At 49.1% G+C, this 12,917-nt stretch overlaps 3 protein-coding genes across 5 annotated transcripts; 1 reads left to right on the top strand and 2 right to left on the bottom strand.

The window, feature by feature from the left end:
- Positions 1–155: 155 nt before the first annotated feature.
- On the bottom strand, positions 156–7,908 carry dock (SH2/SH3 adaptor protein dock). Of its 3 annotated transcripts, none has more exons than XM_015180643.2 (6): positions 7,288–7,908; positions 3,496–4,258; positions 3,224–3,428; positions 2,430–2,775; positions 1,883–2,362; positions 156–1,799 (listed from the first exon to the last, which is right to left on the bottom strand). In XM_015180643.2, the coding sequence occupies exons 2-6, from the start codon at positions 3,923–3,925 to the stop codon at positions 1,590–1,592; spliced, it is 1,671 nt and encodes a 556-aa protein (XP_015036129.2). In that variant the 5' UTR covers positions 3,926–4,258; positions 7,288–7,908; the 3' UTR covers positions 156–1,589. The 3 variants fall into 3 exon arrangements, with proteins under 3 accessions (XP_015036129.2, XP_001356745.3, XP_015036128.2); XM_001356709.4 differs by having other exon boundaries at positions 3,496–4,028; XM_015180642.2 differs by lacking the exons at positions 3,224–3,428; positions 3,496–4,258; positions 7,288–7,908 and adding an exon at positions 2,841–2,988.
- Positions 7,909–8,129: 221 nt separating this feature from the next.
- On the top strand, positions 8,130–9,671 carry LOC4817025 (RCC1-like G exchanging factor-like protein). Its single transcript, XM_001356708.4, has one exon. The coding sequence runs from the start codon at positions 8,215–8,217 to the stop codon at positions 9,589–9,591; it is 1,377 nt and encodes a 458-aa protein (XP_001356744.3). The 5' UTR covers positions 8,130–8,214; the 3' UTR covers positions 9,592–9,671.
- On the bottom strand, positions 9,621–12,373 carry LOC4816885 (integral membrane protein 2B). The gene is made up of 3 exons (XM_001356707.4): positions 12,153–12,373; positions 10,599–11,334; positions 9,621–10,542 (listed from the first exon to the last, which is right to left on the bottom strand). The coding sequence occupies exons 1-3, from the start codon at positions 12,258–12,260 to the stop codon at positions 10,400–10,402; spliced, it is 987 nt and encodes a 328-aa protein (XP_001356743.3). The 5' UTR covers positions 12,261–12,373; the 3' UTR covers positions 9,621–10,399.
- Between the last annotated feature and the right edge of the window lie 544 nt (positions 12,374–12,917).

Raw genomic sequence — 12,917 nt, 5'->3', positions numbered from 1 at the left:
TTTATATATTAAAAATTCGCATATGAAAGAAAGTCGAAAGTCACCTAACTCTTTCTCCTCGTCTGGCAGCCGACTCCACCGCCGAATCAACGTTTCTCTAATCACTTTCCTAGAGCTAAATAAAAACAAAATAATAATCATAATGATAATAATAATCATAATCAGAGGGCCATGAAAAAGGCAAACAAAATGTAATTGCAATAATTAAACAAAAGTTAAAGCTGGAATCGCTGCGCTCTTACTCTTAATCGTAACCGTAATCGTAATCGTAATCGTAAATAAAACATTAAATAGAGTATGTATATTCTGAAAAGGGTGTCGTCTAGGTGTGTTAGCATTGCATCAACTGTACAGTATGGCATATATGTGGATATAAGCCTCCCCTCCCTGGTTGCCCCCGCACAAACGATTCGATTATGTTTTTATAATTATTTGCGAACAGCATCTGGAGCCAGAGCTGCCCAGAGATATCAATTGTATTTGTTATGGTTATATCGTAGTCGATAATTAAATGGTTAAATAACAAAAAAATGACTGTAGGAGCGATCCTCACTCTGGCTGTGTGTGTGGGTGTGGTTGGTCTGTGGTCTGTGGTGTGTGGTGTGTGGTGTGTGGCGTGTGGCATGGTGTTGGGGTTGCCCTGTGCATCACTTATGTATGTACATACACAAACAACTTCATTGCGGACTTTTGGTTATACATAGTGTAATGTAATCGTTATGCACGGATAATAGACATCATCATCATACTGATTTGGGTACCATACCGACCCGTACATATATACTACATATATATAAATACTATATATATATGCATGGTTCATATTTCATATTACATTTTCAAGTGTGTTCTGGGTTAAAAGCGTTCATCTCTCATCTCCTGCTCTCTGTCGGTCTCTAGTCTCTTCGTTCTACTGCTCCTGTCCTCTGTGTACATTTTAGTCGGCTACAACTTTCGTTTTAGAATATAGTAATATGTGCACATGTATGTATATGGTATGTTTTATATACTTATGTAAGTGTAATGCTGCATGTTGACATCTAGAATTGTTCTTTGAATCCCCCTCCCCTCCTCCATCCTCGCACATCCTCTCATCCCTCACTTGCCACCTCCAACGAAAGGCGGCTCACAAAAGGTAATGTCTGTAATGTGATGTGTGTGTTGTTCCTCTTTCACTTTCTGGTTAACATAGCCAATGCGATAATTAAGCGTTAATTTAATTTAATTTAATTATATAAAAGTACAAAAAGGTCCTTTGTCCGTGGTTATATAAGATCTATATACACACACACTCGTACACAGATCCACACAGATCCATTCCGATCCGATCTGTTCTCAACTGAAGTTCAGCTCTGAACCCTCGGTTCCGGAATCGGTTTTGGCATTTAACTGAATCTGAATCTGAATCTTAATCCGAATCTAAGACTGAATCTGAAACTGAATCTGAATCTTGGAAACTACATTGAACTACACGTCGAGCTGAGCTGCTGAGCTGCCTATAAGTTAGCCTTGGTATATCTTTGTGTTGTATATGCTTAATACGGGTAATAATGATCCCCCCCTTTGATGATATTCATCCTTGTGGCAATTTACGTTCCATTGGCCTTGGGCAGCGACCGCACCAGATACAGCTTCTCGCCCTGCTTGTTCGTGTAGATGGGCGCTCTTTGGTAGTGGTCGACCAGCTGGTCCAGTGAGTGGAACTTCCGCTGGCCAATGCAGTACATGTTCTGCTCCACGTGGACGCGGAAGTGCTTGTTCCTGCCGGGGGCCTTCAGCGAAACCGAGTAGTCGCCCATCTGCAAGAGAACGAGAGATGCAATAGAAGAACGTTGCCTGACTGCACTCAAAACCTTTCAAGACTTCTTCTCTTTCCACTCACGTTAGTCTCACTGTCTCTGATGAGGAAGTCGCCGTCGTGGCCGTGGCCATTGAGCACCGTATCGCACTGGCTGCGAGTGATGGCTCCGTAGTACCAGGTCTTGCCCGCCAAATTTGGTCGCTCCATGGGCTGAGTAGAAGACTGCGATGAGGGTTTGTTGTTGCCCTCGTTCCGGCGTTCCATGGAGTCTCCGCCGCCACCACCACCACCGCCGCCGCTGCCGCCGCCTCCGCCACCGGCCCCGTTGTTGCTGCCAGTGCCATTGCCATTGCCGGCGGCGCTAGTATTGCGATAGGGCGTGGCCAGGTAGTCATTCAACTCTTGGAGATAATTGCGTGGAACTAAACCGACTTGGCCCTGGTTGTTGCGAGCCTTGTACCAGTCCGGATCGGAGGCGGGCCGATCCACGATCTCCAGCCGGTCACCCTTCTCAAACGACAGCTCCTGGTCATTGTTCGACGTGAAGCTGTAGAGGGCCACCTGCAAGAGAAGAGAAAGTCCGTCCATTAGATGCCACCACATTAGTATCTATCGTTAAAAAGCGTACCACAATGTCGAGCACGTTCTCGGCCATGGCATAGGTGTGGATCTCGCCATCGTTATCACAATCCTCGGTTGTGTAGTTGCTGGGGAACCAGCCGACGGAATTGCCGCTCTGGCCGCGCCACCATCCGTCGTTGGACTTCTCTAGGATGAGGATGCGCGTGCCCTTGGTCAGCGAGAGCTCGTCCGGCTGCTGGGCCTGGTAGTTGTACTTGACGATGGCCGTGCCAATGGCCTCGGCCGGATCGGGGGGCAAGCGTCGCGACATTGTTGGACTCTCGATCTGCCGGGACGGCGAACAGTTGGGCAGCGTCTTCGACCCGGAGCCCTTTTTCACCTTCTTCTTGATGCTGCAAAGACACATATTAAATCAGATCAGATCGAGGCTATCCACTAGGGGGGGTTCTTTATGTACATATAGGGGCGTGGTTGGTTGGGGTTAGACTATTAGCCCTAGTTTCAATCATTTTGGGTGTTAGTTGAGGTCCAGGCAGTAGGGTTCAGGGGTCCAGGGGCTCGACATTTGAGTGGCAAAAGTGACAACGAAAGCAAAAGGAATTTGTTTACAAAATACAAAATACAGAAATACAAAAGCCGAAAGCAGTTGGAAACATAAAGTACAATAATCAAAGCAAAACCAAGGAGTGGGAAAGAGATACTTCTACAGATACAGATACAGATAAAGATACGGATATATTTGTGGATATAAAAGAGATCTTAATACTGCTGAAATCAGAGCAAGAAGAAGGCTTAAGTTTAGTTGCGGACTCGGGGCTTGTGGCTTTCTGTGGTACGCACCTGTCGAAGAGCGAGGGCTTCTCCTTCTTCACATAGTTGCTGGGCACGTAGCCGGACTGGTTGCGGCTGTTCTGGACACGCCACCAGTGCTTCGAGTCGTCCAGCAGAAGATAGCGCTCGTTCTTGCGCAGGTCCAGCTCCTGGGCACCCTGCGCCGCATAATCGTACTTGGCTACCACGTAGCAGACGTCTTCCTGAGATTTGCCTGTGAATCAGCGAAGAAGGAAACAGTTTATAGAGTGTCCCGATGGATGTATCAGCCTCAAGCTTACCGTGCTTCATGTTGCCCGCCATTGATTGGGGTCCAGCGTTGCCAGCGGCGCTGCAACTGGAGGAGTTACCGCTGCTGCTGCCGCCGCCGTTGCTGTAATCGATCGCTGGCTGGCCGAAGGTCACACTTTTGTGCTGGGCACTGCAGCTGGAGGCGGTCGACAGGGTGCGATGGTGCAGCTGTAGCTGCTGCTGCTGCTGTTGCTGTTGTTGCTGCTGGGAGAGCGACGAGTGGCGCTGATGGTGCGCCGGCGATCCAGGTGCCTGCGCCTGCGGACGGTACTGGTAGATCTGGTTTTGATTCTGATTGAGATTCAGATTCTGATGCTGCGGCGGCGGCGGCGGATACTGCTGCTGCTGCTGCTGATGAGCACTGCTGCTGTTTGAGGAGTCGGGGATGTTACGCGCGAACCGCTGTGGGTGTTCCAACATTCCAGACTAGCTCCTCCCTCCACAAGGGCCTCCTCCTCCTTCGCTCCTGCGGGCGCTTGCCTAGCTCCCTAGCTGCCTAGCTAGCGGTGGCCGGCTCCAGCTGCTGCTTGTGCGCGTAGTATGGATGCAAGATACGGGATGCGGGATGCGGAAGATGCAAACGAGAGTCGGGCTCAGTATTCATTCAGTGTTCTTTTCGTGTGCTGCTGCTGTGCTGCTGGTTTGTGTGTTTTTTTGGTTTTTCTGTTAGTCTCTTGCCGCATTCTATGCTTGCTGCAAGTTGCTGCCTCTGGGCGGCCTTCCAGCCAATGCATTTCTGCTAAGCCTCAGCATCTGGACATGGTCATGGGCGTGAGATGCATATGCGTGGGCGTGGCAGTGGCAGCAAGTCAAAAAACAGAAATGCAGCGCAAACGATAAGATGGAATGCAAAACGCGCAACAAGAGAACGCAACGCAATGCAACGCAAAACCAAGAAAAAGAAAAGAAAGGAAAACGAAATTCGAAATTAAATCTCTGCATAAAGAAGCTTGAAAATGATTATCGTTTCAAATACGTAAGGCACTTAATTATACACGTTTAAAAAACATAACTCAAAAAATTAGCATCCGCACAAAATGTTTGTTTGTTTGTTGTTGTTGCTGTATTCGTGTTATTCGGGTCAGCGGGCGAGCGAGCGAGCGAGCGAGAGACAGCAATGATATGGAGATGGATGATGGATAGATGGATGGCTGGCTGTCTGGCTGGCTGGATAGATGGATGGAGCAGGGACTGGGACTGGGACAGAGGCCAGTACCAGTTGTGTTGCAATTAAAAACAATCTCAACGGTGAGGCAAGTGAAAGCTGCCTGGCAGCCTCTGGCTCTCCAATTGAATTCAATTGCTGTGTTGACTCTTCAATTTGAATGAATCGAATGAGAGTTGTCGAGTGCTGGCCTGAGTATTGGGTGTATTGGGTATTGATTTGGCACAGCCACAGCCACAGTATGGCTAAGGAGGCTACAGAACCATGGAAACCATAACAGACATTCCCTCACACATCTGAGCGGGGCAACGCGGGTGCCAATCGACCAATCGACCAATCGACTGCGACCGCAATGAGTCACGAACGGGATTCAAAGTGGAATTGGACATTGGTTGCCGAGATTTATCAGCAGACAGACCACAACGCCCGCAAGAGCAGCAGCTGGAGCCGCATGACATAAGAGGCGGCTCAAAGAGGCTCAAAGAGGCTGGCTGCCTCTCGAAAGGTGGCGGAGTTCGTTGGCCAGAGTTCGGTGGCAGAGAGCAAAATCAAAGTCAATGTCATAGCCCAGGGGAGGCCCCTCTCTTCAATAATTAAAAATCAATAAGTGGGCAGAATGATGATGGAAGCCACCAGACACCAACAGACAAGAGGCCTTGGCTTTGGTTTTCACTTTTTGCCCCAGCGGCGCACCTTGCGATAATTGTCTGAATGGCAGAATCTACGATCTCCTACCAGGAACTGGGTATCTGGCACATCAAAATGTTGTCATCATTAGATAAGAGCTTGGCTAACTGGATTGTTTGTGTGTTTTCTCATCGATTACTCAAGGGTTTAGTGTGCCCGGTTCCTGTGCCTCTGCCGGATATTAAATGGAGATAAAGACACAGAATAAGTGCAATATTTGTGAGTCATTCTTTCGTTGGCAATAAGAGGGGAGAAAGTGGGCTCCGCCAGCGGCTGAAACCGAATCCAAAACAGAAGAGCGAAAGAATTCGAAAAAGATTATGTATGTTTGTGCAAATGCTTCCCACCTGATAAGGCGGATAGGGGGAGGACCAACAGCACCACCACCAAGAAAAAACTTGAAACGTTCGGCTGGCCCCCTGCCAATGAACTGCACGGCGATGCAGCAATGGATTTGGATTTTCTTTTGGCTTTTGTTTTGCACTTTTGTTGCCTTGAGGAGCCGCACAGCCAAGACATTGACATAGCCACATTCCCATCTACGGGCACATCCATCCATCCATCCATATCCATAACCATGTCCATTGGCTTGACAACATTTTATTTCGTCAGAGAAGAAAGACACACAGAAAGAAAGAAAGAAAGAGTTGCACGTGCCTGGAGCGGGGTAGTGGGAGGGGGAGGGGGAAAGACAAGCCCACGAGTTTATGAGGCGGAAAGTTTTCTTCTGCTTGGATGGGATGGGGATGGGGCTGGAGACGGGGATGGGGTGGGATTGGATGGGCCAGAGAGACGGTAGGCAGTACGGAAGCACTCGGTTCGGTTCGGTTCCATTCGAGGAAGCAGCGAACAGAGAGCAGCCAAGGGGAGACGACACACATGCATATGCATATGTATGGGCCCTAAAAACAATCACAAAACAAATTGGAAGCACAAAACGGAGGAGAATTATACTCTGTAATAAGTCGCGAACCGACTCCGGGATCGATTTGAATGGGGGGGCACAGAACAGAACGGAGCAGAACAGAAAGTGGGGCAACCTAAATGTGGCAGAAGGGGGATTGGATTCAGAGTCTGAGTGCAGGAGGAGGAGGAGGAGGAGCAGTGTTATCTGGTGTCGCACGAGGCAAAGGGCAGCAGCAGCAGCCAGCCACAGAAGCCGATGTCAGAGGAAGCCCATCCGCAATGTTTATATAAGATCATTCATTATGTGGGCATTCGAGAGTTGATTAAGCATTTGTTTGTACGGAGGATTGGGGATCGGGACTCGATTTTGGGAGTATTGGCTGTTGCCGAGTGGCCATGGCTGTGGCTATGGACTGTGCCTGTGTCTGTGGCTGTAGGGATGGATGCACGGAATATCTGAGAGCATGAGAGCCGGAGAGCTGCTGCGCATTCTGTGAGCGGTGGTTGGTTTGGTAGTTGCCAAGGATGGACGGGGCGTGATATGGTGATGAACGGTGTTGTGGTGGTGGTGGTGCTGTGGGGAGAGGAGGGGAGGGGAAAGTGGCACAGTTAGCTGTGTGCCGGCGGGCGCTGCAGCATTGCAGAACGGGGCACGAGACCATGGGCTACCCAAAAAAAAGTGTCATTAGGAAAACGCACTTTTGAGGACCAATTTCTAAGGGTTGCTTGCCTGAATGCCTGCCTGCCAGGGTAACCATACCCACCCACCGAGGGAGAGCAGCGGTAAATGCGTACGCACCACCAGGTGCTGACGGAGGAGAGAGCAAGCAAACACAACACACAGGCAAAGAGAGAGAGAGCGGATTGAATGGATTTCAGTCAGCAGGCGAGTGAGGGCGCGAGAGAGAGAGCGATGCAAAGACAGACAGAGAGATAGAGACGAGAGACCACTAAGTGAGAGAGAGAGAGCAGAGACACAAAACAGGAGCTAAAAGGAGCAGCCGAATATTTTGTGTGTACCTACCGGAGACGACGAGAGATTCGATGGAGACGATGACAACGGGGCACGGCTGCGGGAGCGGCAACCAACGGCAACTCCTATTCCTTGTCTTGTTCCTGATTCCGTGTATTCCGTCTGTGTGCGGTGCGCCTAGCAGCAACCAGCGGCCCCAGCCCCTTTCGTCGGCATCGGCGGTAGAGACTTCACTTTCTTTCCTAGCGGCTCCGGCAGCTGCACTTGCACTTGTACTTGCAGCACCAATGTAATCCAGGGTATTGCACTTTACACACGATTATAATTATAATACTCTCCGATGTGCGAACATATGTATGTATGTATGTAAGCCTTTATGTATGATATGATGTGTGTGTGTGCTTGTGTGTGTATTGTATGTACATATGCTGCTAAGGCGGTCGAAAAACACACGAAAGCAAACTAATTCAACACTTTTTACTTAACACCGACAATGCACACGATAATTAGTGCAATTATTGAGACTATTAAACACTTTTGAAGCACTGATTCGCGAATTATTAATTAATTTTTAATGATTTACCGCAGCGAGCCGTTTTTTGTACGTCGCCCATCCGATTTCGATATGTCGGTGGCGATAGCGATACACTGCAGACAATCGGTTCGCCAGAGATGTGCGAACGACGTTTGCGGACATCGATGTTTTGTTATTATAACTGTTCTGCCTATCGTGTCAACTATCGCCACTTATTGATGGGATAGGGACGTATTAATAAAGCAAAAATAAATCCTTCAAGCAAATAATTAGTGCAAATAGCCTATAACATGCTTCTAACGTAAATCTAAACAACAATGAGAAAATAGTATGTATGACATCGATGTTAATATCGATACAGTACAGTACTGTTTCCAATCGATTAGGTATCGAATACTGTTAATTACACCTGCAATTTGTTTAAAAAACGAATTTGTTGGGAAATGCTGAGCACAGTGAGGGTGGGAGCATGGACAACTCCCCGGCTGACCCGCACCTACACGGCAAAGGCTAAGCGCAGCGTGCTGTCCCAGGACACGACCAAAATAAAGGACTACACGCCGAAGGTGTCGGATCCACACGCGCACCGCGTCTATGTCTGGGGATTCCAGGAGACCGGCGCCCTCGGCCTGCAGACGAGCGTAAAGAAGGCCCAGGAGCGATACACCGAAATGGTTCATCATCCGACACGGCTTCAGTTCTCGAACAACAACGAGATCACAGATGTGGCGGCTGGTTATGGCTTCACCGCCTACGCTGTCCAGCGCTCCGACGGCGAGACGCTCTTTGGCAGCGGCCTCAACACGGACTCCCAACTTGGTTTCCAGGTGAAGGGCAATCCCAAGGACCCGGCTAACCTGGATGTGATCATATATCCCACAGCCATACGACTGCCGCGGGAGCACGATGAGACGGACGAGGACATGCAGGTGCGCAGCATGGCCGCTGGCCGAGCCCATCTGGTGGTGGTCACCCGGAATGGAACGGTGTTTACCCTGGGCAATAACTCGTACGGACAGTGCGGTCGTTCCATCATCGACGACGAGAGATACAGCAAAAGCGCACTTATCCACAGGATCGCTCAGGCGGATATCTGCGGGGAGAAGGACGAGATCGTCAGCGTTGAGTGTGGCCAGGACCACACAATGTTCCTCACCAAGCTGGGACGCGTCTACACCTGCGGCTGGGGTGCCGATGGACAGACAGGGCAGGGAAACTACCACACAGCGGGACAGATCACGCTCATCGGCGGCGACATCGAGAAGGAAAGAATTGTGCGGCTGACCAGCTCCTCGGACTGTGTGCTGGCCCTCAACGAGCGGGGAGACGTATTCGGGTGGGGCAACTCGGAGTACGGGCAGCTGGACGATTCGGAACACGCCCAGACCCAGATAAACACTCCGCGCGCCCTGCAGCTCACCAAGGGGATTGGTCTCATCAAGGATGTGGCCGCTGGCGGTTCGTTCTGCATGGCCCTGAATGACCAGGGACTGGTATACACCTGGGGCTACGGCATCCTGGGCTTCGGACCTTTTGTAGAGCAGACATCAAAGCCGCAGCACCTGCTGCCTCCCCTCTTTGGACGCAACGATTTCAGCAATGCCACCACCGTGGTCTCCATCGGCTGCGGGGTCTTCCACATGGGCGCCGTCAACTCGGACGGGGATCTGTTCATGTGGGGCAAGAACCGTTTCGGCCACCTCGGCCTGGGCCACAAAAAGGACCAGTTCTTCCCCTTCAAGGCGGCCATAAACGGGAAGGTGACGAAGGTGGCCTACGGCGTAGACCACACCATAGCTCTGTGCAAGCCCTATTTCTAGTCTAATACGAAAATAAACGACGTTAGAGATGGCTTAAAGATCACAAATTCGCGTTTAATACATTTAAATACTTTAAAGAACATTTAGAGTAGTGTTTCTGTTTGTTTCTTTTTGATAGTTTTGTTCTGATTTCGATCTCTACTGTTTTCCTTCCGTAAATAGCTGTCGATCTCATGTGTTGTCGTTCTTTACATTAATTGTTAGATAGTTAAAGAGCATATACTATATAAAATATGTACTTGGAATGGAATGCTGTATGCCTTGTCGTGCGTCATTTTCCTTTGTTGCGGGGAGGGGGGCGTATGTTTTCTTTTTGTATGAGTACCGCGTCCAAATACCCCCACCCCTACTCCTACTAATCTCCTACTGCCTGGCTGATTCATTGCTTTCTTTCGTATTTGTCACAATTTCTTCAATCGCATTTTGATTGCGTTCTAGGTACATTTTTTCGCTTTTTTAGCTTCTTTACTAAGAAGTACGTACGGTGTCTATGATTTGCTAAAACTCTTGCGCGATCCCACGAGCGCGATCGCTCGCAGAGATCGTCGATTGGCCAATGGATATACACTCTTCTGTTCTGTTCTTTTCGGTTCGGTTCGATTCGGTTCTGTTCGGTTGTCTGTGGCCGCAGGCCCTGTCTGTCCGTGTTGTAACCTGATTTAATAAGCATTTACCTCAAACTGGCGACTACAAACAGATCGATCTTCGTTATATATAAATCAATTCTAATTAATAATTTTTTTAGGTTTGTGTTATTTTATATGTAGTGTAGCTTAAAAGGTTCGCTGCTCTCCCCAGCTTCTCCTCCTCAGGCCACTTGCTGTGCAGCCTCGCTCGCCTCGTAGGCCTCCACCTCGGCTATGTTGGACAGATCGTACTCGATGACGCCCTTGCCCATGAATTCGGCATATTTTCCGGCATCCGGAAGAGGATCGGCCGACCGCTTGGACACTGCAATAAAGAAGAGTGTGAGATAGATGCTTGGTTCTTGGTTGCATGCCACTTACCGCCTGAGATAAACTTCTCCATCATGTAGACCTTCATGTCGTAGCACTCGTTGGCAATGCGCTCCGAGATGAGCGAGAGATCGGTGATGCGGGGCGTGATCACGCGCATGTTACGGCGCACTCGCTCCGTGTCAATGTTGTAGTATCCGGTGCCCATCTTCTTCATCAGATCGACGAAACTGGTGGGTGGAAGGGTGGTCTCCCGGTCGAGGGGCATGATGAAACACCGGTTGGTGGTGGTGTCAATGATGGCCGACTGGTTCTCCTTGAAGTCGTGCATGAATCGTCCGCGGCGTCCGTCCTTAAAGTCGGGCACATCGATCTTCGCGTATCCCTCTTCATCGCTGCTGTCCAGCTCGATCTCCTCACGGAAGAAGTTGTCCTCATCGCCACCGAATCGCCGCTCCAGGCCAGTGCCGTCGACGGAGCTGGCGCCGCTAAACTGCGGCAACAGAGCCCGCCAGTTGATCTGGGCGAACCCATCGTCGCTGCGTGGATAGAAGCGTGGCATCTCGATCGAGTCCTCAGGATATGGAATCTCGCAAAGTGCGTGGTAGCGCATGTTGGCGTGCGGGGGGGCGTACAGCCTGTAAAGGGTCCAGCCGCCCAGCACTCCCATCATCATGACCACCATAGCGATTAGGAAGAGCAAGAACGACTTGACGCAATGGTGTTGCGGCCGATTGAAGACCATCGACTCGGCATCGGCCTCGGAGTCATTGTAGGCACCTTTGGGCTGTGGGTTTTGCCATATCGCACTTAGTTAACAGAAAATATATAATAATTGCTCCCCAGACGAACTCCAGAGCTCCAGGGAACACTAAGAGAAGTGATAACACGCCTCGCTTGCACTCACAAAGAAACCAGAACGGGGCTGGTGACAGATTGCATTACTGCTAGCGATCACAGCACAGCCGTTGGGTCGGATAAACTGTACCATTCAAGAAAGTAGTGCGCAAGCAGTTATCGGGGGCACTGTGTTTACGACGAGCGGGCAAAGGGCGATTGCAAAAAAGAAGACAAAGAATGGGTGCATGACTTTTTCCACGGGCCATATTCAGGGCCACCATCTGCGTGCCAGGCAATCAACAGGAAGAAAATCTGACCTCAAGGAAGCAGTGGGCGGGAGTGGGAGTGTGAGTGCGAGTCCTTGGGGGAGACCAGGAAAAAAGTGAATGAGCACACGTCATGGGGGTGGCCTGTCAACAGCACTGCTTGCGAAGGAAAAAAGAGTGCAAGGCCAGCGGGAATTCCAGCATGGAAAAATCAATAGATATGCATGTCAGCCTGCCGAGCAGAAGCTGGGCCTCCCCCAGAGACGAACACGGGAATTTGGGCCACCCAACAACCACCACCCACCATAGAACAGCTCTCATCCAATCCACCAAAAGCACGAGAGTACTCACTCGTCTCGACGTACATATGGCGACTTATGTCGCACGAGGCGAAACGAAACTTGTAGCTTTATGGGGCCGAAGGACAGTGGAGACTCGGGGCCCCGCAAGGACACGAAAACGTTGCGCAAAAAGTGCCAATTTAATTGGATAAACTTACTGCGATTAGCGAGCCATGATGCATCAGAGTCTCATCGTTGAGGTTCATCGGCAGTGGCACCTTCTCCTGGTCCTTGGGTTCGCCCCTCAATTTCGCCAGAATAGTCATTGTACCCGTTTTGTGGTTTTTTCACGGAACTGTGCTCGAATCTAAACAGAAAACAAAGTTTTTCTCTGGTACGGAAAATGTTGGTGCGCAATTTGTGTCGCAGTCTGACCATCAAAAATATACCGAAATATACCGTCTCACTTTTAAAATATACCATAGATATACTGACGAGTTCAAGCTCTATGATACATATTACTCGTTTTTGATATTCCGTACAATATATCTAACTAAATAGAACCCTCAGCCCTGCCCACATAGTTTTATCCGATTAATGAATCTATTTTCTAATTGACTAGTTTTCTTTAAACACTTGCTTTTATTTCATTTTGCGTAAAGAGGTTTTAGCGAAAATGGTCAAACAAAAAAAAACGAAAGAGGATAGTCGTTCCTATTGTTCAATTTTGATATTCCGTCGAATATTATTAGCTAAATGAAATCTGTAGAAACGATCAAGAATTTGATGCCGATCATGGATTAGTATTGGATGTGGCTGTGACATGGCTCTAAATGGCATTCCTACAAGGTTTTTACATTGGTTTATTGCACAAGAGGATATACTGGGAAATCATATTCCTAGATTTTTATTTAATATTACTAATTAGCTAGGACCCTCAGTCTTGAGGAAATATTTGTATCCAGTTATTTTCATTTTTGGGA

This window comes from Drosophila pseudoobscura, chromosome 4 (genome assembly GCF_009870125.1).
Source record: "Drosophila pseudoobscura strain MV-25-SWS-2005 chromosome 4, UCI_Dpse_MV25, whole genome shotgun sequence".
Taxonomy (NCBI): Eukaryota; Metazoa; Arthropoda; class Insecta; order Diptera; family Drosophilidae; genus Drosophila; species Drosophila pseudoobscura.
This window is presented reverse-complemented; position numbering and strand designations above follow the sequence as displayed.